The following is a 27263-nucleotide window of genomic DNA, read 5'->3' as shown; positions in this document are numbered from 1 at the left end:
CCTGACGGCACAGACCCATACAAATTCATACGGTTGCATAAACACATTCATATAAATGTTCTTCCTCACAGCCCGGGAGCAGAACCCGAGAGAATGTGCTGGGGGAGGTGGAAGATAAGGGGACACGGGAGCAAGGCTGGTTTCCATGGCGTGAAGGAGCAGGGCTGGCAGGAGAGAGGAGGAGGGTGCGGGGCTGCCCCGTGCTGTCCCAAAGGAAGTTCCTTTCCCCCGGTGTGCAGGAGGCCAGCCCACTCACAGAGCCCAGGTATTGGATTTATTGACAGTTCTGGCTGGGAAATCCACACAGCCTTCAGCACGACTCCCAGAACTTTTCACTATTTATACATTTTAGCAAACAAAGGCGCTAATATTCATTGGCTACAAGTTACCTCGTTGTCTTACTAATTAGTATTCTATCTTCTATTGGTTAATTATTTTCTCGCTTCCCATGCTAATTAGCCCGCATGCTCAGTCTTTCTCTCCTTTGGAGGCGATGGGTTTGAGTGGGTGGTCTGTGAGCCGGTCCCAGATCTCCCCCTGCCGGAATCACCTTTTACCCGGCCAGAGCTGCTTCAGCACCATCGCCGTGTTGTCTTTTTAGTAGTTTCTTCCTTATCTTGGGAATTCTGCCAAATGTTCTTGTGGCCCGTGAATTCTCCATTCTCTGTGTCCACTATCAGTAGCAGATCCTTCTTCCCAAGCTGTGTTAACCTCTCCCCAGGCCGGACATCACTGAAACAAGCCTAGCCCCGAACATTAGCAATTCTACCGACAGCTATTTTGTCTTTTTAACGCCCGAACATCACTGACGCATGCTTGTCAGCTGCCTGTTTCAGGGCTTAAATCTCCCTTCTTACTGATTAGGCTTGAAAGCTCACATACACCAGACGCCAAAGCACGTTCTTAGTTAAGAACCCTTGTTTACCCATCCCACATTCCGCAGCCAGGCCCGTTCACCTGGCGGGGGGGGCGGGGCCGGCCGGGGGCAGCGCGCTCGCTCCCGCGGCGGCGGCGGCGGCGCGCATGCGCGGCGAGTCTCCCCGCAGCGCTCGTCGCCTCCTTTGTGAGGGGCGGGCGCGGCCCCGCCCCGCGCGCGGTGCCGGGCGCAGACGGAGCGGCCGCGGCGGCGCCATTTTGCGGCGGTGCGGGAGGCGCGGGCGGGAGGCGGCGGCGGTAGTGGTGGTGCCGGTAATAGCGGCAGTAGCGGTAACGGCGGGGATAACAGCGGCCGGGGGTGTTGCTGCTGCTGCTAATCGGGACTAGCGTCCCCCGTTCGCCCCAGCCCCGTGGCCAGGACTCAGCCGACATGAGCGACGTGGAGGAGAATAACTTCGAGGGGAGGGTGAGTGGCCTCCCCTGCGCGGGCCGTGTCGAGAAGGGGACCGGACCCGGGGGCGGCGGGTGGCGGCGCTCGGCGTCCTCGGGCCTAGCGGGGGTGGGGGCAGCGCAGCTTGGCTCTAAAATGGCTCCTTCAGGCGCCCGAGGCTTGCCTGGGCAGCGGGTGACGGCCTGCGTCCCCCTCACACGCTCCCATCGCCCGGCGGGGTTGGGGCGCCGGCTCCGGTGCTGCGGCCCGCTCCCCGCCCGGCCGGCGCGGGCTGATCCTGTGCAGACGGCGCTGCTGTAGCCCCGGGGTTCCTCCCCGCCGCTCTGTTTTCTTCCCGCGGTCCCGAGCCGCCCCGTTGCCGCCGGGCCCGGGGGTCCTGGTCGCTCCCGCCCCACCGAGGAGGGACCCCGCGTCCTTTTGTGCGAAGTGCGCGGTCTCTCCCGGCTCAGGAGCTGCCTCGGGCCGGGCCCCTCCGGCCACTGGGGAGGTCCGGCCGTCGTTATTAAACCATTGAAAGTCATCGATCGTGCAGCTGAAGGCTTCGAACGAGCTGCTGTGGCTTTATAACCTCGTTAGGCCTGTGTCTTCCCTCTGATGGCTGCGGGTTTTCACGTACACGTGTGCCTTTCCATTTTCAGTGTTCTTGTGGTTTTCTTTTTGTTTTTTTGTTTTTATTTAGTGATGATCAAGGCAAGCAGAAATTAGAAGCTGCTTGAAACAGGAACGAAATGTATGCTCCTCCATCACAATTTACTTTTTTTTTTTTAATTTTGCAGAGGTTTTCTTTTTGTTCTTTAAGAGATTCTTTAGAGGAACACCTGAGCGTCCTCTTGGTGACTCTCTCTGATGATCCAGTGACAGCAGCCTGGCAATTATATATATAGTTAATGTCTGGGGAAACAAGCAATAAAATCTTGTAAGAACGGCATTACCTTCCAAAAATTACTTTTACAAGACTATTGTTGCCATTTTTGTGGTGATTTAAAGAATCCATAGGCTACAAGTTCGTTTCCTAGCGGTGCAATAACTGCTGCTGCTCCCTCGCGTGAGGTAAACAAAACCTGCTCTTGTGTCGAGTGCTTGGACAAAAGGTGGCTGCGTAGCTAAGCAGTATTGGGGAAAATAAACAGATCTCTGAAGGGGAAACAGCTAAGTTTGAGAAACTTGAGCAATGAGTATGCTTGGTTGGTTTTTTCTCTTTTTTTAAGATGACGTTAATCTCCCATTTTACAGTCAAGATTTATATCTTTAAGGATTATTTTCTTGTCTGTATTCCCATTGTGGGTTATTGTTAGGAAAGAAATTAGGCTAATTTTTAGAACATTAGTATTGGGCTCTTTGATGGATCTGTTGTTCATGTTATAAAGCTGTTACAGCTCTGTACTTTCAGTATTTCTGCACGCCACCTCCTGCCAAATGTAGAAGTGAAATGTTTTGGGAGTACATGAAGTCTGGAAAGTCCTACAGTAGCAGTTTCTGTGACTTCTGCTTATCAGTTGTTCCATTTTTCTTACGATGGAAAATTTACCTGTTGGAAGGAACTGCTGACTGTATTGAGTCTTCACTTGGAAAACTTCTTTTGTTTTTGCTGCCTACACGGAAATTTGTCAATTAGTGTGGCATAACTGAGGATAATGGCAGGTACTCGATTGATTTCTAGTTGGGGATTTTGTGGTTGCACTGAAGAACATTTGTAAGCCTTTTTACTTTTTTTCTTCAGTAATACTGCTTTGCCATAGTGGTACTAACATTCTTGAAATAAGAAATTATATTTCAGACTAATGTTTTATATTTTAGTTCCATTCAGAGTGCTCACAGGCATAAAATGAAGCACTTGTAACTTTGAGGCTTTAGTTTAGTCTGCTGTTCCCAATAGGACTCTGAGACACTGAATGTCTTGATGCTTCAGTTTGCTGCATCCAGGCACGGAGCACTGAGGGTAAAGCAGAAGTTTGCATTGGGAGAAAGAACTGCAGAAACTGGAAGAAAGTTTGTAAAGAAGCCGTTTCCGTGGAATTTGGCACCGATAAGAATTCTGAGTACCCTTTCAGTTCTTCCGTCCCCTGCCAGTTTAAGTGCTGATTAGTGTGATGTGCTTTTAAAACTGAATGCCAAAGGAGTAAAGGTGTTTAGTTTAGGTTTAGTTTAAGGCCTTTTTTTATTTTATCTGTGTAGATGCACATTGTCCCAAAAGCAACTTCAGTGAAAGTTGAGTGTGAGCAGAATTTTTTTAAATGCTAATTTTATTGATAGTAAGATACTGTATTGCTTTGCCTCTAATTTATGATTTTAAAATCATATAACCTAATCTGAACAGGAAATTAATAATTATGGAAATAACTTTCCAATTAAATTGCTTAGTTTGCATTCTTTAAACCTTCCACTTCTAAAGTATTGGGTGAAATCATTGTGGAGCTTTTCCTTCTTGAACTCACTCCTTTATTGACTTTTTTTTTTTTTTTTTAAGCCAACGTTAATCAAATATGCTGGAACTAATCAAACTAATCAACACCTACTCTGGTTTTGTGTCCTTTTGTTTTAACGTCAGCAAATTCTTTGTTAAGAATGTGGCAGGTCAAACAGAAGAAAGCCCCCTCCTCAAGCATGGTGATTTAATGGCAAGAAATTGACAGAAGAATTAAAAATGTAGTGGATGTGCTAGAGCTAAGTTTATGGACATTAAGAATAAAAAAAGATTTTAAATGGTGCTTCTTATCCAGTGACTTTTTTTTGGAAATGTCAGAGTGTTTTGTCACCATTGAAGGCTTTTTGTGAGCAGATTAGACAAATGAGGCTTTTTCTATCTCTTATTTCTGTTAGATGGCAGGCAACTTCCTTTCATATTTTTTGTTATTTTTTTATAGGCTACTGTTTATTTGGTGTTCAATCTGTAGTACAACATCAGATTTTTCCCAGAGCAATGAACAAAAGGGAGTCTGAACAAACCTGCACTACAGTAGCTCCACTTTGATTGGAAACTTCGATCAGTTTTTTTTCTTTTGAGTTTCTGGTGACGTTTGATTTCTGCAATCTTAACAGTTCAGTAGCTTTCTACCAGTATTAATGTGTTGTTTGTCTAAATAGGCAAAACCTTTTATCAGAACAAAGATAAAATTCAGTTTTACAACTCTATATTGATTGTCTTCCTTCTAATGATCCTGCTCTCTGCAGGATCCTACAGTGAGATAAATAATAGAAACTAATAAAACACTTAAAGAAACGTATGATTTTGCACACGGCCCATCTTGGTGAAGGAACTGTGCATATTTCATAGGTACACAAGTGGCTTTTGGGTTAGTTCAGCTAACCCAATATAAGTGCCTTATATTTGCTTCATGAGGTTTGGATGCAAAATACTTAAATACGTATGAAATTACCTAACTGATCAGCGTTGAGATGATTTCCTTGGCAAAAAAATACCCAACGGCGTCAGGGCCAGGCTTGCTCAGCTATTGTGTTCGTCTCTCCTGCAGTGGCAGCCTGCCACCTCTACGGAAAGGAAGCAGTGTTGCTTCCCACACCTTTTCAAACACCAGCACAATGGGCTGCTGATGCTCAGGGGTTCTGCATTCGCTTGGGGAGTGCTGTGATCGCCCTGTCTAATGACCAGTGTGGGAGAGCTTTGTGCAACTCCAGTTTTTATTTTTTGTTGTTTTAATCAAGCTTGATAAATTCTGCATTGTTCTGGACCTTGTCAGCTGGGAAGAATGCTCCTTTTGAACACAAATTCTTTTTACTGTCTTCCATGTGTGGTAAAAGAATGACTACAAGAGCACTCCCTGAAGAGGTGTATTTTCAAGCCTCAGTAAGGAGAGTAACTTGTAATTTCAAAAATTTTATTGCTGAAATACCTTTTTTTTTTCTTTTTTGGGGGGTTTGGGTTTTTTTGTTTTCATAAGGGGGATCATTGAGAATTACATAAAGTTTGCTTATGTTAATAACTTTTAAAATACCCAGGTCTTCAAGGTAACAACTTATGAGATGCTTTTTATACAGAAGCTTATTATGTGTTCTATTGTAATATTTATAGAAGAGTAGCTAATTATGAGGACCATTTTATTTTTAGTATAGTGACAGATCACAGTATGAAGCAAAAAGGATTTAACTTCTCTCATGAGTTTCAAGGAAAGTTGGTAGATTCCTGCCACAACATAGTCTTGTCCTCATAAGTGAGATGTCACTAGCTTAACAGTTTTATCCAGCTAATGTGGGCTGCTGCTAAATTCATGTTTCTTTTTTGCCTGCTTATATTTTTCTATCCCCTCTTAATAGAGTTCGACTTCATTTTTTTTTTTTTTTTTTTCATTTGGGTAGGAGTTTTTAACAGGATTTTTGGAAATGGTGTTGCTAGATCACTTGTCCTGTCCTTTTTCTTCACTCCAGGTCAAATGAATTTCACCTGAAATTCCTGTGTGATTTAATGTTTTGTTGTTTGGGGGTTTTGTGTGGTTTTTTTGGTTGTTTTTTTTTTCATTTCCCATGCTTTGCTACAGAAAGCTTAAATTAAACTTACATCATTATTTTTACTTAGCATCTCACTCTAAATTTAGATACAATTTCAGAGTATGACTGAAATTGTAAGGTGAAAGTTAAGGAAAGGCATGACAAGATCGGGGCAGAGGAGTAGTGGGAAAGAACCGGGGCTTGTTTTGTTTGGTTGGTTTGATGGGGAGTTGGTTGGTTGGTCAGTTGTTTGTTTTGTTGTGGATCCCCCGTGTTCTTCATCATCCCTTCTCTTGATGGGTGGAAGATGGAAAGAATACTTCTTCAAGACTCTGTAATTCTCCTCTGCATAAAAGTGTTTTAAATGCTTTTAAAATAGTGATTACGTTGGAAAGTAGGATTTCTTTCGAAAAATGCAAGGAATTTCAGTAGTAGATAGAACTTTGGGATCAGTTAAACAGTTTGGATGAAATCCGTGGACTGACTGATGCCTGGCTCAGATGGACCATCTAAAGTTGTTGATAGTTGTTCAGTGTCTGGGGTTATATGATCCTGGAGTAATGGGGGAGAGGAGGAGAGATCCTTTCCAAATCACTTTGGTTTGTTACTCTTCCTGGGAAGAAAGAAGATAGCAAGAATTAAAAATACTCCTCAGTGCTCTCTTTAAATCCTTCTTGCTGTGCATTTTATCTAGAGACTCAATAACTGAAGCTGCAAACCTTAGATTTTGTATTTGTCTATGATTTTGGCTCCAAGTTCCAATTCTTGGTGAATCGTTAGTCCCATTTCCTGGTGTGTGTTTGAGGAAAGCACTACATCTTACCCTGAAGAAGCACACTGTTACAATTGAGTTCAGTTTTTTGTAGTTATTATTGTCGGGGGAAGGTGTATGGTTTTTGTCTGGATGAGTGGGTTTTTTGGTGTTTTGGGGAGAGGTGTTTCTTGGAAAAAGTGTTACTTACTGGCAGATACAGGATTTATTTTGACAGGGAAGTCTGATCTGAAGAATATCAAAAAGCTCTGCTTCTCTTCCTGCAGGCTCTAGTGACAGCAAATCTAGATAATTCACTGTCCCCATGTCAAACTATCTGCCTACAAGTTTGTAAGGGTGAAGGTAGTGACTGGACATCTGCGTAATGAAGCCCAAAGCATTAAGATAGATACGGTTTTGTAGGAAGCTGGTGGGATGAGGAGCTGAGTCTCATCTGTAGCCCTTAAATGACTGAGGATCTTTAGGACAGAAAGATAAGAAAGTGCTGAGGATCCAAAGTGCAATTTTAGTCTTTTCTCTCCAAACTGTACTTAGTTTCTGTGGTAAGAACAGAGCTAAGATGAGAACCTACAGATTGCTTTAAGACTGGAACAAAATTGAGTTATTTTAGTGCTTTGGGGTAATAGAGTTGTCTGGTTTCTTAGGTTAAAGATGACATACTAAGAATGTTGAATACTTTTGTCATATATGTTACAGAACAGATATAAATAGTTCATGAAGAACAATTGGGTTGGTCTGTGGTATAGACTAATATACAGCTTGCTAATTGTTTAATAATAGTGGGAAGTAGAGGAGAGAAAGTCTTCAAAATCTTTGTGACTCCTTGAAGCTCTGAATCCCTTAATCCCTGCCTGTAGTCTTACTGATATAAATCTAGGTACTAGGTACTCTTCCAGCATCATCCTTAAACTTTTGCAGGTTATTGTGATTCCCTTAGTCTCCTTTAGATGCATTGTAGGAGTTGTAACTAGGTTGCATCAGAAGATGAGGTGTAATTGCTTGCCAATGACAATGCGCAACTGCTATCAGATAATCTCCCTTCAGCTGCAGTTTACATCTACAGTTACTTGGTTGAGGAAGTTTGAAATCTCCAAGAATTTACATGGTCCCCTCTGTCACTGCGGTTTTCAAGTTGTGTATTTGGGAATACAGCCCCTAAGGGTCTCGAACAGATAGTTCCAAGAGGAGTTAACCTATATGAAATTATGTAATATTTACATTTGTCAACTTTATACAGATTTGGTGTCATAGCTGATGTTATTGCAGACTCTATGGGTGGTATTGTAAAGATGCTCCAGTTGGATAGCTAGGAACACTAAGCTGACTTCTACATTGTGTGGGAGCAGTTGGGTCCATGGTATTTTTGGCATCTCCCAACACTTCTGGATTGTGCAGGATCAGGAGGTGGGATGGGGGGTTGTCTTTGTTCAAGTTTCCAGAGTTCTTGTTCAAGAAATGATCTTTCAGATGTATAAAATATGGACAATGCAGTATCTTTATGAAGGAGTATCTGAGGAGGGTGAATTCTTTCTCTTTTTATTTAAGGGTGTTTTCTAAATCTGATGTCACTTCAAATGTTTTTCTTTATTACTAGATCATTTTTACTAGGGAGAGAAATACAAATAGTTCCCAGAGAAATTGGCAATTGTTGCAAGGGATGAGTTATAAAGAGAATTTAGGAGGCTGTCAAACATTGAAGAGTACAAAGACAGAGGCGAGGTGATAAAAAAATCATGTTAGTGGTTATAAGAGACATTTTTCTTTATTGCAAACAGTGGATTTCAAATGTCAAAACACCAGATTAAATTTGGTAGTATTTGAAGGCATGCACATAATTTATTTCTGTGAAGTCCTGTAGTTGGCTCAGTACACAGCCATCTTCATAAGGGTAACCTGTTACACAGACCCAGTTACAGCCAAGCTTTGAATTCAGCCTTGATTGCTAAAATTCGGCAGGCCTATCATCCTAGTAGGTGACATTCTCCATGAGTCCTTTGTCCTTTTTATTGTGGTAAAGGGGAATGGTAGAGTGGCTGTAATAGTTGTTTGTAAAGAGTCTCTCAGGTTCTGTTTCTGGTGAATTTATTGTCTTGAAATGAGGACAAGATCCTTGAAAAAGAACTCCAGCCCAAAGTAGTGAAGAATTTTAACTGCAAAAGAAAATGCAAATCTGGACCTAGACAGAGTAAGAAAGAGAAAAAGTTGTGAATACAGTCAAGAGGAGAAATCATGAAATGTAGCACCTTTGGGAGGGGAGCTTGCTGTGCGTTTTTTCATTAAGTATTTTATGTAGTTAACAATGTATACGACATACTCTTCTGTAGGGGTTTTCATAACTAAGCTCCCTAGAAAATGCTGTACACTATAAAATGTGAGGAAATCCTAACCTGCTCTTTGTTTGCTTGTTTTCCTAGTTTTTCTCTTGTGTGCCTTACCATGCAAGAAAAAAACCCTTCCTGTTTTTACTCCTATTGGATTGCTTTAACTATACGATTCTACATCTTAGTTTATATGGATTATATAAGGAAAACAGGATAACAATGAGGAAGAAAAAGTAGGAAGAATGATAATTTATGTTGCTTATACCTATGTGCATGTATTATGCAAGTAAGTATGTGCATAGATAGGCTTTGACTGGAAATCTTTAGCTATTCTATTGAATTGAGAGTGTGTTAGTAATCTGTAGGAATAAAATTTGAGATATTCAATACTGAGAAGCACATAGTTATTATTTTAGGGGGGGGAATCATTGATATCAATACTTCAATATATTTGTGCTAATTAGTTTTTAGTGTATCTATGTATCTTATAAAAAAAATCTCAGAGGGGAGGAGGGTAGCTTTGCCAATACAGTAAAACACTGAGAACTCAGTAAGCTTATTGTTAGAACATAGACACTTATACAGTTTTAAAGATATTTTTTTAAAAAGTTGTTTTATAAAATAGTTTCTTGCACTTTACCTGCTGGCTTTTCAATTTGGTAGATAACATCTGAACTCCAGCAGAGTTTTATAATCCCCACGTGCTTAAATATACTAAATGTTCTTTTTCCATTAAGGTTAATGTTCGTGAAGAAATTGAAGAGTTTTTTCCAAGAATGTGGAAGATAAATCAAGATAAAAGAAGGCTAATGAAAAGTATTAAAGATCAGAAAATTAAAATTGAATGGGGGAAAAAATTGAACAGAAGATTGGTCAGATAGAAGCACTTGAATATTTTTTTAAGGCTATAATGAATTGTTTGAATTGGGGAAGAATACACGAAGTATGAAAAATGAAAAACTCAATGAAGAATGAAGAAAAGTAGAAAGCAAGAGTGAAGTAGAATTAAAAGAATCTGGAAGAATGAATGGGTCCTAGGTTAAGTAAATGTATGGTTTATGTTCCAGTGTCTGTATGATCAAGTTGTAGATGAATTTGCATGATTACTTAGTTAATAGAGAATTGGTGATCTGGTTCAAGCAGGGACTTATTTGAGGCAAGCATACAATATTAACAGTGGGTTAGCAAAATGAAATTTGTTTTGGAGGGTATTGCCTAACCATTTGTTTTTCAGGAGCAATCAATATAATAGAATTACTGTACTTTAAATGTTAGGAGTTAGGCATTTACACAACCAATACCATTTTTAATACTGTCTTTTTTGTTAGGAGTCTCGCTCCCAGTCAAAATCTCCAGCTGGGAGTCCTGCTCGTGTAAAATCAGAGAGCAGGTCAGGATCTCGCAGTCCATCGAGGGCTTCCAAACACTCTGAATCGCACTCTAGGTCAAGATCAAAATCAAGGTATGTTCGGAAAGTTACTCGTGTCACCTCTGCGTTACTGCTGTTATTTTGGTAGGCTGGTGGAATTTCTTCTTCCCTGTTGTAAAAATTATAAACTTTTTGGGATGTATTAGCAGGGATATGTTAATTTGCCTGTTTGTGCTCATAAGTGCACAAGTCAAGTTGGGAAATTATTTCATGGATATGATTAGAGAAAATACTATAATTTGAAGTAGTAACATAGAAATCACAACTGAAATATGGAGGTTTGTCTCTTCCAGAAGAGAGAGAATGGATTGCACTGCAATTCTGTGAAGCTCCTGTTTCCTTCTCCCAAAATTGTTTATGGGGGAATTCTTGGGTAGACCTCTCCTTTAAGGGGCAAAAAAAAAGTGAGACCTGGTGCAAAAGCATCAGGGTTAGATACAAAGAGTAAGCTGTCTAACTGTTAGAAATATCTGAAAACAGTGTTTGTGAATGTTCTTGACATTCTTTCGTTGGAGACTTTAAAAACATAATAAAAAACTACGTCTTAAATTTGGTGTGGATAGGTTCTTGCTTTATGAGACTTCTGAGATTTAAATTCACTTTTCAATGCTGCACATGTCCTTGTCTGTCCTTCTCTATCCCAAGTATGGATGTGTGGAGGTGAAGCTTTACAGCTCTAGGTTGTGATCTGCACGGATCAGAAGAGAAAGGTCTTAGGCTTTTTTTTCTAAATATGCCATAAGTGGTATCTGGTTTATACTACCTATCTTCTCTCTTCCTTTTTACCAACATACTAAGGAAAATGGAGAGAGCTATTGAATCTTTCTTTAACCAAGAGAGAAACCAGAAAACAGCATTTGTAGCACTAGAGGGGAGAGAGGAATAGTCTTATATTGTTTCTTCTTCCCAGTTCTTTGGAGAGAACAGTAATAATACATCTTCTCTATTTATATTCTTCTTACCACAGCAACTGAAAGAGTTGCTGTGCTCTGAATTGCCAAAGTTCAGCTAATGTTACAGTTTCTCTTCTTGCAGTGTTTAGCCACCTGTTTAACCTACCTGTTTTAAACAGCTTATTGTCAGCAAGATGTTTGCAAAGAAGTGCTTGAGGAGTAGAGCAGGTGTTTGGGTTTGGGTTGTTTTTTTTTTTTTTTTTGTCTGGAGTCATTTTCATGCCTAGAGAAACTTCACTTGTAGATATTGCAGCACTGTAGTCCTGCCAGATACTCAGTTGTTCAGTCAAAACAGTACTTTACAGTGTAGCATATCTAGTTTCTGTGTCACCGTTCAGTTGTAAGTTAGATAAGCAGCCAAGCTGATAAAAGTTTAAACTCTGAAATTCCTGAAAACTGTAGTGAACATAATCCTCCAAGTGTGCTGGAAGTACTCTCAAAGAGTTAAAATTGGTGCTGCCGAGCAGGTTATTAGAGATCCATGCAATCGTTAGATGTGCAAGGTAGAAGAAGCTTAATGGCTTTAATTGTAGGCATCATCTAAAAAAAGATGTTTCTGTAGAAAATGTATGATTTACAGTTCAATACATTATGACCACATGCATATGAACTGACTAAAGGCTTTTTCTTTATCGAAGATCCAGGTCCAGAAGACACTCGCACAGACGTTACACTCGCTCCAGATCCCATTCGCATTCCCATAGGAGACGTTCTCGAAGCAGGTCATACACACCAGAGTACCGTCGCCGAAGGAGCCGTAGTCACTCTCCAATGTCCAACAGAAGAAGGCACACTGGCAGCAGAGTATGTCATGCTCAAAAAGGCTGAGTATCAACAAAACAATTGATGCTTGTTAGAGTAGTCCAGGTTACCTGCTGTTTTGTCACTAGAGGATATGAGAATTGGGTGGGAGTGGGGGATGTGTGTGGAGCAATCTCTGTCCTTAGAGCTGAGCACTTATTTCTTGGTCCTGCAGCTGGCAGTAAAGTTGTAGAAATTAATTGAAAAACATTCTATTGCAAGTCAGTATGTCCAGATATGGTGACATAGGCTTCCAGCAACTCTAAAAGTTGAGCTGTTCTGATTCTTTCTTCTTTTTTTTCCTTAGTTCCAAGTATATGTAACCTTTACAAAAATTAGACTGTCTCTCTGTGTGCTGGCAACCTGACAGTATTTGACCTAGGGACCCATAGAAGGAAATTCACAAGTGTTTATTTGCTTATAGAGTATATGTTGAAGGTTCTTGTGATTTTATGCTTCTGATTATTTAATTTGGTTTACCTTGAAGTAGAACTCTGTGTTATTAGGTAATATGTGAATCTTTATAGTAGACTAGAAACTTTTACAGTTGAGAAAAGGAGGCACGACAAGCCTTCAAAATTTAAATGAAAAGTGTCTCTTCTTATATGAGCAGAAGAAAGAATAGCTACAGCAACCAAAATCTAAAATACTGATGTTATTCTGAGATTTTTCTGTGTCCTTTGTAGCAGCAGAACAGTTGGTGTCGAAGGGGACCTTTAGAAATCAGCTACTCCAACCCCCCCTAGAGCAGGTTCCACAGGATCACATGCAGACGTGTTTTGACCACCTCTAGAAAAGGAGACTTGGCAGCCCCTCTGTTCAGTGTGTGTCAGTGTTTCAGAGAAGTTTTCCTTCATATTTAGATGCAATGTACCATGTTTCAATTTGTGCCCCTTACCCCTTGTGCTGTTGCTGAGCAGCACTGAACAGAGTCTGGCCCCATCTTTGTGATACCTGCCCTTGAGATATTTGTATGCATTGATAAGATGCCCTCTCAGTCATCTGTTCTCCAGTCTAAACAGACCCAGCTCTCTGAGCTCTTTCTGTATAAGGGAGATACTCCAATCCCCTAATCTTCGTAGCCCTCCACTCCAGTTTATCGTCTATTCTGTTTCAGTGCTTCTTTGGCTTCTGGTTTCACATCACTTCAGGCTGATCTAAATGAGTGTCACTGGACACAGCTACACAGCTCTGCCTTTTCTTGTTGAGGGCAGAGATATGTTTCTGATCCTTTTAATCTGGTTTAATCTGCAAATTTTTGTATTGATTCTGTCAGAAAGCATACAGGCATTTTTTGCAGGCCTACTTTGGTGAAGCAGATCACCAGGAGCAGGTTATACCAATGTGAGGGAGCAGACAAAGTGGGAAAGAGCAGGACTCCAGCAGTGCTAGTGTGCAGTGGCTTAAGCTGTGGTGAAGCAATGTTCATAGTAGCTTTTTATGGATTGTTGCCAGCATCCAATCACTATGAAGTAAATATTAATCTAGTATCTTGAAAAACTGGCAGAAATAGCTGAACTTCAAGCGGGTTAGCTGTCTTTCTAGTGAAAGGTGAAAGAATCCACTTTACTACTTCAGGAAATATTAGGGTGCTTTGCTGTGTGAAGATGTTTTTCTGCCTTGGAAATGACTTTGTGAAACACTGAGTGTTTTCACAGTGAATTCCTCAGTAGCAGTGTCAAAATGAAACTGAAATTAGACAGATTTGCAATTCCCTTAATAACAAGGTCCTAAAGACACCAGGGAAATCGGTAGCAATTTTGCCACTTCTTTTCTTGTAGAGACTGCTTGCATACCGGGTTGATGGGAGGCAGTACAAAAATCTAATACAAAAGCTGCCCTTTAGTTTTCCACAGTCAGTTTAGGCCTTCCCATGGTGATGTCACTTGGCACTTAGGGTGTGCAGACTCATCTCAGTACTTCTCTTGCCTCAGAAAAATTAATAGGATTTAAGTGTAAGAGGGATGTTAAAAAAGGGAAACAGGTATGGATGCGTGGAGGAATTTACCCAAACAATGATTTAAAAGACAGTTTTCATTATACTTACAGGAGTTCAGTAATAAAATGAATATTGTCAGATTGAAATATGGAGTAGAAATACATATCTTGACATGTATAGTTAAAACTTCTGAATTATAAAATGCCTGGTCTTTCGCTCTTCAGCTTTAGTAAAGAATTGCAGAAGATTCGTGTGTTAGAAGTTTGAACTTTGACAAATGGAAAGAAAGAATTTCAAATATATAAATAGTGTGAGCATCTTATTTTCTCAATAGGTTCCTGAACAAATGTGCTGAAAAAATATGACAGGAGATCTAAACCTTTTCAGTCTTTGAATCAGGCTGAAAAGCAGGCTCTGAGGCATAAATTACTATGCATAGATGACTTACCTGAAACTGAAATACAAATCTCAGCTGTGTCAATTTCCAGTTGTTATTTTGGCAGAAACATTAAATCTCTGTGCTTGTTGCTGGTGTTTTAAATTGCTGCATCTAGTATTAGAAGTGCCAGGCAGCTAACTGAAAAACATGCTGATTTTGATCAAAATAATTCTTACAGAGGATTTGGCATTAGATAAAATTCTCTGGCATGTAGAGAAATTTTGAACCTAAAAGAGAACTTGTACCTTGTACTATTACATATTTGACTTTGTCTAGTTGAAGTGAAATTTATTAAGTATCCTACATTACATTAGAGAGTCAAGAGTGTTGTGCTAAAGAAATATGCATTCTTTTGGATTACATTTTTACAGAACTGGCCTTCAATACTTGTTGCTCTCTAGATGAAAGAAGCAGGTGCCTTTCATCCAGTTAACAAGTGGAAAGATTAACTTACAAATGTAAATATTGACTTTCAGTATAGTTGGATAGGAAGTGCTGAGGTGGAGGAAGTTTCAGTAGAAGCTTAGCAACTGTCTGTGCTTAGGAGCTCAAGTGCTTACAGGTAGTGTGGGCAGCTGGAGGCAGTGTGCACTCAGTAGTGCCTGTGATGACCCTGCAAAAGGGCTGAAGGGGGGAGTTCAGGCTGGCAGAGCTGTTCTCAGCACAGATTTGTATGTAGTGTCTGCCCCTTGTTGGTAATTTCAGTATGAAATACTAACAACATGGGTTCCTCTTGTTCTGTAGCTTTTCCGTAAATTAGAATGCTTGAATTTTATCAAATGAGGTTTTTTACCAACCTGAGAAGTTTGTCCTGGTCTTTTTTTCTTTCAATTAAATTCATTGAAAGTAGTTGCTTTTTGAAACAATCTTACAATTAGAATGATAACTGTTAAAGTGTTACACTGTGTAGTAACCTGTTTAGTTTTCTTCAGATTTATTTTTTTATAACTGATATTTTTTTATATATATTTAATTAATTTTTTAAACTAAAATTAACTTAAGTTAAACATTTGTGTTACCAGGCTAATCCAGATCCTAATACCTGTCTTGGAGTGTTTGGTCTCAGTTTGTACACTACTGAGAGAGATTTACGTGAAGTCTTCTCCCGTTATGGACCTTTGACTGGTGTCAATGTGGTTTATGATCAACGGACTGGACGATCAAGAGGATTTGCTTTCGTTTATTTTGAGAGAATTGATGATTCTAAAGAGGTAAATGCATGCTTTGCTTCTATTTTAGGTGCACTCTTTATGCAGTATCTTCATTAATTGTCTGTAAAAATACCCAAGTTTTTGAGTATGTATTCACTAGCAGATACTCACACTGAGATTAATTTAAAATTAATTAATCTTTGTTCAAGCAATATAGCACTTCTAAACAAATGAAACATTTGAGTTCAGTGTTCAGATGCCTGGGCAGATTTTGAGCATAAGCTGTCTGTATTAAATCACCAATGAGCACTGGATTTCAATTTTAGTCTGTTACTTTAAAATGCAAATAAATCTTTGAGGCTTTTATGTCTAAAGTATTTTTGAAACATTTTGGAAGTTAAAGTTCTAAGCTGTTTTCTGAATCAAAATCTTAGAGATTCCCATTGTGTTTTCTCCTGTTAGGCATGTCATTGTCTATTGGAAAAACATTGGGGTTTGTCTTGATTGTGCCTTGGTCAGTTGCTTTCCTGGTTGTTTAAGAGATAGCTGTTAATAGCTAGACTGAGCTGTTAGTACAATTGACCTGTAAGGAAAGAATCAAAGAATATGAACAGCAGCCTGTGTTATGATTCACATAGTGTACAACAAGCAGGAGTTTTTTTATCCTCATAATAATATTGTGACCTTTACCACATTTGCTGAACTTTGTCGATAAAGTTGCTTTTAAAACTAAAGATACCCTCTAAAAAAAGTCTTTAAGCCTGCATTGTGTGATTCTCTCTTTTCTTTGGGACAAACTTGAGTCACAGATTTCATCTTGTTTATGGATTATAGATTTGGGCAGATGTGCTGTTCTATTTGTGTGCATTTGATAGGTTTATTTATAAGGAGATATTAAATAGGGCTCTTCTCTTTATAGATCATTCAGCATTGAAGACAGGGAGGATGACCTCTATCAGAAGCTGAATAATAGGAATTCTGCTGTGTGATGATATTTTAATGAAAAAAACCTGTTTTGTGGATTAACTGATTGTACTATACTTAGTTCTTGTCTTTGACTTCTGGTATGATCCAACTGAGAATCATGGGAAGAGTAGTTTTTGTAGATGCATATATGTGTGGTTGTTGCAGGTTATAGAGGTATGTAAAAGGACACAAAACTTCCTTTAGTTTTGTCCCTTCTGTATTTCCCTGCACTCTCATTTGGACAGGCTGGTAGAGAGGTTCATGGGGTGGATGACTGTATATCCATCTGTCTTTAGTGGTCTGCTCTCTTCTGACTTCAAGCCTTGTATTTCTTTGCACACTGAATTTGTTGGGTTTTTGAAAAAGTCTCTGTTTTGTAGAACATCTCACATCCAAAATATTTGCACAGTATTCCTTGGCACATTCATTTACCAGTCTTGTCTGTTTCACAGCTTCATATGTCTTTAGAAGTAGTTTTTTTTCCTTGGTTGCCACAGGCAGTGGTCATGCGCGATACCGTGCATTTCTTAAAATGTTCCGTGTAAATAGCATGAAGTCATTTGTTTAGCATAAATCTGTTTTGGCAGATGCTCTGAAACTGGAATGCAAAGGAAAACAAAAAGGGATGTTACTTATATTTAGAAATACAGAAGTAAAGATTAGGGCCTGAAGCAGGAACTGAAATAATTTGGAATGTAATTAAACACGTTTTACTTTTCTCCAACGGTTTGGTGCCTGAAGAGGGGGAAGGATGCAAACTCTCCCAACACCTAGAACTTAAATAACTTAAATACTTTGGCAAGAAGGATAGAAGAAAAATTTGTTTGACTTACTTCATGGGCCTTGAGGATAGATTTGAAGATGGCACTAAGTGGCAGCTGGTGTAGAAAAAGGGGAGAAATATAAATGTAGGTACTTACATACAGATGGACATGTAACTATAGGTGGGAAATTTTGTGACAGGCCCTGTAAGAGAACACTGAAGGAAATGAAGCAGTTCTCTGTGTGGAAGATAGTCTGAAAAGTTCAGTATGCATAAAAGCAATGACACTTGAATTACTTCTGCTTTAAGTAAGTAACTCCTCTTAATAATAATTTAAAAATCTCCAGCCAACCAAAACCAATAACCAGAATCCATAACCTTCAACTTCAACATCCTAAACATCTAAATAATGAGATGAGATGAGATGTTGAACTGAATTCCAGCTCTTTTAAAGATAGGTGGATTAAATGAGAGTAGAACTCTACAGAAAATGAGGATTTTCCATAATCTTCCCTAGTCAAGGCTAGCACAGCAAAGCTTCTCAGCAGACTTATTCTGAAATACAGGTAATACTAAAATTTTACATCAAATCAATTGTGAGTAGTTATGTTTAAACTTTCATAATTTAAAGATTGATCAGTGTCATTTGTGCACGGATTCTCTTGCAGCTGAAATCCCTCAGGATCTTTGTCATCCTGTTACCACCTTTACAAACTGGATCAGTTACTGAACTACTTATAATGTTACTGTGGGTCATGAGTCTGAAACCAAGTTGTACAATGTCCATTTGGTGGTAAAGACATTTTGAGTTGTTGACTAGCCCAATGTACTGGAACTCCAAAGCCAATGTAAAATAGCATTTCTTCAAGGTGATACTTCTCAGTGTCCTAAAAGCATAGAAAGGGCAGTTTAAAAGTTTATTTTTACTTAAACTGTTTTAAAGTTTTAGAATTTCAGATTATGGTACGATAGCAGCCTTGTTGTTAGCTGTTCTTGAGCATCTTGGTTACAGAGAGGAACACAAGCTTAGCTTTTGATAACTACACAGAGGAGCTGTCAGAGCGTCACAGTAGCTTCAGACATTTCACTACAACAGGACTGAGAAGTTTTCAAAGCATGTGTCCAATCCAGGAGATTACTTGTAGGATATGTTCTAGTCTGTGTGAAACTCTGCCGAGGTTAAGATGAAACTTCGTGATCAGACAGAAGGTTCCTTTTCCATCAGATGTCTTTTATTGCAGTGGTGTAGTGTTTGCAAAGTAGCACCCAACTGGATTCTTAGGTTTTGACCCATACTAAAGGCACTTGTGAACACTGTCTTTAGTTCCAAGTGTGAGAGCAGACAGTAAATGTAAAGGACTGATGAATGTCTAATGGTTGTCTAGAAACCTGAAGTTTTGCTATGCCAATGTTCTTGTCTGTCACCTTGTGCAAAGCCTGTTTGAAAAGCTTCTGTCATTATGTACCTGTTTTTAGAATGAGTATAGTGGGCTTCATTTTTTGTGAAGTAGTTTTATTTCAGAAGGTTGTTGGTTTTTAAAAAATACTTGGTGTTGCTTTTTGTGCCTTGGGTGATGCAGTGTCTTGTCTTGGCCACTCTTTTCCAAGTCCTCAGAACTACATATGCAACTAAACATCTATTCAAGACTTGTTTCTCACACTCTTACATAGCTAGCAGTATTGGCAACGCTGGCATGGAGCCAGTGTTATAGTGTAGTTTTGCAATATTTTCACTAAATTATAGAGGATATTCATCTGCCCATCACATAAGGATTTTCTTCCTGTGTTTAAGACGATCACAAACTTCTATGTACTAGGATGAGAAAAAAATTAAGTTGATGGGGGAGGAATTGATTGTGTCAGGGTCTTACTTAACAGTAAGTTGAGACAATCATGAGTGAAAAGTGCTGGCTGTTCTAGGGACGTGGTTCTTACTACAGTTGCCAGGGATTTCATATGCTGCTAAACCAGCTTTTCAGTAGCTCAGGCTGTGAAGTGTTAGTTGTTTAAACTGAGGCTACTGTGAATGTACTGTCTGTAGGAGGAACTCATCTAAGAAGCATCAGCTATAGCAGCTGTTGGCAGTATGGAGTTTTCTAATGCTAGTTAGATGGTCTTCTTCAAAAAGTTTTGACCACCTTCCCAGAACCATTTTCTGAAGTACTGTTCATTAACAACCAACACAAACCATTAAAATCATTCAGTTGCCAAAGACCAGAACAATAATGGAGTTTTTCAGTTCAGTTTGAAAAACATGTAATCTGTGGTGCAAGCAGACTAGCTTAGAACCAACATTATTGAATAAAACTCCCATGGCTTGTTGAAGAAATGGTTTAAGTATTGTTCATGGTATGAAGAACAACCCTTGATATACCAGAAAAGAGCACTAGAAGGTCTCAGATGTTTGGAATTACAAGTTGCAGACTTCTGGAGACTTTGAAATACCATGACATTGCTAATACTTGCAGGAACATCCAATTCTTCGTTCTGGTTCACTGAAATCCTGTATTTCTGAAGTTCTAAAGTGTTCTTTAAAGATAATACATTGAATCTTTCAATGCTTAAGTTCACAATTGTATATGTTTAAAAGTTATAATTGACAGTATTGTAAATTTTTTTGAAACTTCAAACTAGGGAATGTAAATTGAGTGTTGTTGGAAAGTAAAATGGACACTTGAACTCGGCAGACTGCAGCAAGTGTAAAAAGATGAGTTTCTTAATTTCTTTATTAACTCCATCAGATTTTTTTTTTCTTTCAGTTGTTCTCAGTAAATCCTGAACTGAATGAGTAATTGATATACTGGAGGAAGGAATCTAATCCGTTGTCTCTTTCATCCCTTGGTTTACCTGTGACAGAGTGGAGTGCTGTTTTTATCAGTGGCATTAAATGCAGTAGAGAGGAATGTCCAGTGAAAAACAAACCCCCAAAACTGCTGTGAGGGAAAAAAAAAAGGCAGTACCTTGTGAAGTTATTTTTGAATCATGAGAGCACATTTTGAAAATAAGTCACAATATAAACTGGTCATGTTTGACTATTAAAATGTATTCAGTCTGTATGATGCTAACTTTGTAGTGATGTCAAGTTATTGAAATAGTTATGCAGACTGAAAGTCTTGTATTTTTTTAGTGTCTTCTTGATTGCTTAACTAAAACCAGCCACCCATGTAAGTTTGTGCATTTAATTAAAAGTTGTGTTTCCAAACTTGTTTTACTTTACCTAACTGGTCATATATGTAGAAAACTTCACATACTGTATTAAATATCAAGTGACATTGAAATCTTTGTTAAATTGGATGCTGTCTGACTTTGAGCCACTGGAGATGATACTATAGTTCAGGAACTGCTCATTTTGTCAAACTAACACCTTACAGATAATCCATTTTCTTATTATGGGTGGTCTGCTGAAGGCTTAAAACTCTAAAACTTCAAAAATATCATCCAAGATTAAACGTATGCCATTCCCAGTCCTGGTTCTGTTTTCTGACTGCAAACATAAACACAGAGGTGTGTATGCAGGCCTGAAAAATCAAGTTTTCTGTGCAATTTGCTATCAGAATTAATATTATATGTTTATAGGAATGATGTTTTCTTGTTTACTGTCCTCTTGCAAAAGCCTTGCAAGTCTTCTAACAGCATTCAGATATTTGGAATAAAATCCAGGTTGTAATAAAAATAGATTGTTGACAGTTAAAAACTCCTAAGAGGGCATTGTGTGTCTTAAACCCCAATATCATTTTATTTTTTTCTTTTTAAAGTTTCATTTGATCATCTTAAACAGTATTTGAGAATGTCTTCAGCATTATTAGAGAGAATATTCAATTTTTCTCTTCAACACTGAAATATTAACACAACAGTCATGCACACCCAAAACCAGCAAGAAAAGGAAACGGAAATTTGTTTTGAATATGACAATACAGTAGGACTCTAAAATAGAAAATTTTCTTCTAAACTACTTTATCTTTATATAAAGCATAGAAATGCCAATGGTTAGGATCACTAATATATTTTTACAGCCTTCATACAAAATAAGTAGTGTTATATCAGTTACGTGAACACAGTTCTAGAGAGGGCTTTTGGTTGTCCTGCAGCAATCCTTACCTAATAATGTCAGCTTAAGTACTTCACTTCAAAACTTGGTGTGCACATTAGGAGTGGTGCAGAAAATCTGGGGACCTCTTTAGAAGGAATTCTCGGTTGCTAATTACTGCATGTGAGTGATCCATACTGTTAATTGTTGTAGGTTTTGGCTTTCCTGCATTTGGGGATGCAGTCAGAATTATAAGAGGCTTCATTGTTTTTTTGTTTATCTATTAAAGATTTTCTTTATTTTAAATATTTTAGTTAGCAGCTATTGCTGACAGCTGCTGAACCATAAGAAAATTCATGTTTTAATATTTTGTAGGACATTAGACATAATGACTTGGGTGTCAGGAGTTCCCTGCAGTCTGGTAACCATGAACTAGTCTTTATCCACTGAAATGTAACACATTTCCTGGTATTTCTAAAGCAAACAGGCAACTTTCAAAATTAATTCTTCATTTTTCTTGCTGGTATGTTGCTCTTCTCTGGACTGTTCCCTCTGTCAAAGAATTTTTCCTCTTGAAGAGGTGTTTGTTGGCTTAACTAAATAAGACACACATGCCAGATGTTCTGGATTTGAGGTGGCTTCTTGTCAGCTAAGCTTACTATTCTGCAAGTTGTTGACTGGACTTAAAAATGCCATGCAGCAGAAATTTTCTTACAAGTTACCTTCCTGCATTTCCATAAAGATGCTTTTCATCACGAAGGTAATTTTGCAGCCTTCATTGTTAGATTTGTGCACACATACTTTCCTAGGATGCATGCACAGATTTATTTTAATTTAGCATCCTTGTGGAGGAGGGAAAAAAAAAGTGAAGGCTAGAAAACTAAAGCTGGGGAGCATGTTTTAGTCACAAAATATGCCTGAGTGTATGTTGAAAGACTTGGAATGCTCTTTGCTGTGCCTTGCAGTTGGCTAAATGTAGTTAGTTTTGTACAGGAACACAAATCACTAGGTGGCGATATAGTATGGACACAAACACCCTTATTAAAATACAAACTCATTCTTGATAAGTACATTAGTGATCATCACTCACTTCCAGTTTGGGCACAGCAGTTAAATCATGTGGATGACAGGTTTCTGTATCTCCTTTATGACATGCAAGTTCAGTAAGACTCTTGTTAGAGTTGAGATTTTTGAATAAATATTTTATTATTAAAAAGAAGAAAAAAAAAACCCTCTCTGCTTAGAGGCACCTTCATGTTTTGAGATTGGGTGTTGTTTCTTGCAGATACAAAAATAGCAAAGTGGTTATGTTCTTTAACTCAAGGTTGTAACAGTGTGTCTTCTCCACACATGAAAAATTAAAATAATGTGTATTGGACTAAGTGCTGTGCTTAGTGTTGAGAAGTAAGTGGTGCGTATTGGTATTTCAGAGATGCTGTAGCAGCTAGAAAAAGCTATTAAAATTAAAAAGCAAATTTTAAAAAATTCTCCCAAGTCCATAATTAGCTGTTAAAATTAACTGTTGTGGATTTGTTGGAGTTTGGGTTTTTAGGTTACTTTTGCATGAACGTAATTCTCAAAGGAGTACGATGTGCTCCTATGAAAAACTTACTTTGATGGTTTGAGTTTGTGAAAGGCCATTGTATTGATTCTCAGAGTGGAGAAGCTGGGGCTGGAACACCCAGTGAGTGCGTGCAGGGGCTGCGGGCGGCTCTGAAGGCTCAGGCGTCTGAGCGCAGACCCTTGTGTGTATCACTTAAGCGAGCTGCTATTGTGAGGGGGAGTGGGGAGGAAGGTTGTAATTAGGTATCCATGTAGGCTGAACCCGCCATTTTACTAAGCTCTGCTGAAGTAGGTCCTTGTAAGGGAGATGGCAGGAGGCTGGGAGAGCATGAAATGGCAGCCGACGAGCAGTAATCCGGCCATATGCACCCTACAGGAAGCCACTGTTTTGCACAGCCTTTGAATCCGCCCGTCCCCTCTGGGTCAGAGACGGCGGTAGGAAAGATGCAGTTTTCAGGAAAAAAAGCTGTTTTGACTTTCAGTTTACCTTTCAGATGGGTAGAAGATAAAGTCTAGGGAGAGTGGCTGTGTTAGTGGCTAGCCTGTGCTCTCTTAAGAAGGGATTGAGAATCGCATTAGTTCGGCACCCCAGTGCAATCCTGTAACACCACTAGCAGGCAGGCATGGGGACAAGAGATGAGCCAGTCGCCACAGTGGGGCACTAGTAACCAGTCTAAACAAGACAAGTTCCAGGCTTGTTTTTCTTGTGGAAAATAATGTGTTTGTACATAGCCTTCTCTAGTTACCAGTAGGTTGCAGATTTCACATCACTGTTCCTTGTCTCTCCTGCAGGCGATGGAGCATGCAAATGGAATGGAGCTGGATGGCAGGAGGATTCGAGTGGATTATTCAATCACTAAGAGAGCACATACACCCACTCCAGGCATCTATATGGGCAGGCCAACACAGTAAGTTTAGTGGATTTAAACTGAATGCTGGATTCTGGTTGAAGAAATTACTACTATAAAGAATGCAGTACTGTGGTTCACATACACTTAAATCCTACTGTAGTTTGTTTGTTTATAAAAATATTGAAGGACACGTTTTTAAAAAATAATATCCAGCATGATCAATTAATGTATCCTTAGCCTGCTGAAATACTAATGTGCCCATTTGCCTCTGATTTTGATGGGAATTAGAGTCAAATCCCTCTTTTTCTGCGAGTTTTTGAAGATTTTTTTTTAATATTTTGTTTGTATATTTTTGTGTCTTAACTGTCTGATTTACTACAAGATCACTTAAAATAATTTATATTTATTCATCTAATAATTTAACTCAAGATGAGGAGTAGATATATAAAGGGGGTTTTGTTTTTGTTCTTTCTTTTCCCCTAATAGCAGTGGAGGAGGTGGTGGCGGTGGAGCAGGTCGTCGTCGGGACTCATATTATGATAGGGGGTATGACAGAGGATATGACAGATATGAAGAATATGACTACAGATACAGGTACCTAATCTTTATTTTGTTTCTGTAACAGTGGATTTGTTGATTCGTTGAAAAGTTTGATAACAAACCACATTCAGTTTGTAGCAATGTTCTGCATTCATGCCTGTTATGTGTTAGAGCCTCATTCCCTTAGGTTTTGTGGGATTAAAGCAGTCAGAATCTTCAGTGTTTATGTAATTCGGGTTTTCTCTTGGGCAAGGGATTAATTTTGCTGCACGAAGGAGGTGTAGAGCATGTACCCCAGGAATCAAGTGGACAGATAAAAAGGGAACTCGTTTTCCTATGCTGTATATAGAACCAGGGACAGCTGATATACACTGCTGTTTAAAAAGGGATTATTTGTAGATGGGATTTTTAATGCTTGACATTTCATAACCATCTTGCTGTTTTGAAAGTTATCTGGTTTCAGAGAATGTTGTTCAACAAGAATTGTAGGCATCTGGAAAAGCACTTCATGTGTTTGTAAGGCTAGTGAGAGTTTATTAAATTCTTTGTTTGGGAATATCTTAGAGTTTAAAAACATCAAATAGAAAAATATAAAAGCATTTGTTAAATAACCATAAGCCACAGCCAAATAAAGCAGAAATCATTCATGCAGGCCAAGTCTTTCAGTGCTGAGGAAGTGGTTCTGTTCTGTAGAAGTGATGTGAATAAGGCTTCTTTCATAATGGATGTTGTTTGGTTTCTTTTTTAATTTCCTTTAAAGGAGACGATCACCATCGCCTTATTATAGTCGATACCGATCACGATCAAGATCCCGTTCCTATAGTCCAAGTAAGTAAATACAAGTGAATAAACAGAGTCTGCCTGACATAAACATTGTTACATGAATTGATCAGTGGGAATTCTGAATGTGAAAGCAAAAAAAGCTGGGCACGGTTAAGCTGAGATGTGTACAGTTAGTTTCTGATTGTTTAATTAGTAATTACTAATAATTGTGTCATCTCTTGTTTTTTCCAGGGCGCTACTGAAGATCAGAAGAGTTACAGTTGAGGACTTGATTTTTAAATACAAAGTTCAGATCTTTAGCATCCCTACTGCTTTCCCTTCCATCTTCCCTTTCTTGTCATCCTTCCAGCTCTTTCACAAGTCTTTGGTTCATTTAGAGTATACATATTTTCAGTTGAAGTATTCCTATTTTCCATCCCTTCTTATTGTAATACTCTTAAATATTGTAATTGTTGTAGTTTTTGTGTAGTAAAACATCTTGAGCAAAATGAAATAGAGAACCCCAAAGTGCTGATACATTTTGGAAGTCATTCCTATTTCGTTTTTAAAACAGTTGGACTCCTGACTAATCAGAAGAGAGCATTGATATTTTTAAAGCTTGCATGTCATATGTAGTATACACACTCGGATACTTTAACATAAACCTGCATTTCCAAGTAACTTGTTAATCTTTCTGTTAAAATGTTTACCTATTACTTTGATAAACAAGTAATGACTTTGAGCCTTTTCTGTAATAATAAATTTGCTTAGATAGTCATGAACCAGAGGATTTTTTTTTAATTTTTTTTTTTTTTTTTTTTGTCAAGTAGTTGCTTTGAGAGTAGACTATTTGAGCTAGATCAGAATTTGATATTTGACTGACTGGGAGAATAGATCCTTGTACACTCAAAATTAAGGCTGTGTGTTTTATAGAAAAAGTTTCTGGATTGCTACACAGTGGATAGCAGTTGAAATTAAAATTGTTAAATTCCTGGGGTCTTTGTAGTACTTGGTTGAATATTTTCCCTCAATTGGTGCAAGAGAAAAAAATATTTATTGAACATAGCAATTAGTTATATAATTTGCTGTTCATGAAAGAAAAAAATCACCAACTTTTTGGTATTGAAATAATGATGGAGCAAGTTTTGTTTCCAGTCCTTGTTGAACTTTTGGAAGTATGGATGGAAAAACTTACAGCTACGTGTAAACCTTTTTTTTCCCTCAATAAAAGTTAAGTCCACTGATACTTCGACTTCTTGTCTTTCATTCAGCGTTTTGTGTCACTTTGGAATATAGGTTAAGCAATACTTGATACTGGGGTGTGGACGATAAAGTCAGCTTTTACCTGTCTTCTCAGGAGCCTTGTCTTCCCTGAGAAATCAGTATTATATGGAATGGCTAAGCAGAGTGAGTAGTCCAGCTTTCTCTTGTGTTATCCTCGTGACTTGCTGGAGTTGTGGTGAGATGGTTGAAAGAGAGAAACACTATGGACTGTTCAGCTTTCTGGCAAGTGGCTGATTGAGCGTTGATGTTGCCACAGCAAAAGGAGTATGACTGCAAAGCCCTTGCAGTAGATTTTCATCCTGATTGTCAGGGAAGGCCACCAGAAGAGTTTGTCATGATTTTAAGAGGGTAAGTGTATGAAATGTAATTGTATTGGTTATTTCTGAGTGTTGGTGCCAGGAACTATTAACAAGTAGTTAAAAGAAACACCAGCACACATCTTAAAATCTGATAGAATATGCCAGGAGAAATTGGTGACAAAACAAGTTGTAACTGGTTACTGCTCAATGCCTTTGAATCCATGATGTCTTATCCATAAATTACAGTTGAAAATTCTTAGTAAATTGAAAGAAGAGGAGCTGAAACACTGAAGTTAAATCTCTCAACTCTGATGAAGTTACCAGTATTTATTGCTGATCCAGACAAATTAGAACATGTTAAGAAAATTGTGCTCTCTAAACCAAAGTCCTGGTTATCACAAGATAAAGGACTGTTGGTATATTCAATTTTGGTTTTGTTCTTTGAAAACATGGTCAGCCAGTGTCACACCCAGGCACAAGAATGGGTGGAAGGAGGATCTAGGGAGCTACAGGCCTGTTGGCTTGACCTTGGTGCCCAGGATGATTATGGAGCAGGTATCTTGAGTGCCATCACATGTAGAGGACAACCAGGGGATCAGGCCTTTCCAGCATGGATTTAGGAAAGATGGGTCC

General features: G+C 38.8%; 1 protein-coding gene across 3 annotated transcripts; it reads left to right on the top strand.

Moving 5' to 3' along the window:
- Nucleotides 1-1138: 1138 nt before the first annotated feature.
- Nucleotides 1139-26291, top strand: TRA2A (transformer 2 alpha homolog). Of its 3 annotated transcripts, none has more exons than XM_083884840.1 (8): nt 1139-1342; nt 10192-10325; nt 11890-12049; nt 15447-15635; nt 23687-23802; nt 24232-24339; nt 25046-25113; nt 25300-26291. In XM_083884840.1, the coding sequence occupies exons 1-8, from the start codon at nt 1307-1309 to the stop codon at nt 25308-25310; spliced, it is 822 nt and encodes a 273-aa protein (XP_083740966.1). In that variant the 5' UTR covers nt 1139-1306; the 3' UTR covers nt 25311-26291. The 3 variants fall into 3 exon arrangements, with proteins under 3 accessions (XP_083740966.1, XP_083740965.1, XP_083740964.1); XM_083884839.1 differs by having other exon boundaries at nt 1140-1342; nt 11884-12049; nt 24235-24339; XM_083884838.1 differs by having other exon boundaries at nt 1140-1342; nt 11884-12049.
- The last annotated feature ends 972 nt before the right edge of the window (nt 26292-27263 follow it).

Source organism: Zosterops lateralis (assembly GCF_965231275.1).
Source record: "Zosterops lateralis genome assembly, chromosome: 1".
Classification (NCBI taxonomy): domain Eukaryota; kingdom Metazoa; phylum Chordata; class Aves; order Passeriformes; family Zosteropidae; genus Zosterops; species Zosterops lateralis.
The sequence above is the reverse complement of the archived record's forward strand: the minus strand, read 5'-3'. Positions and strand labels throughout refer to the sequence as shown.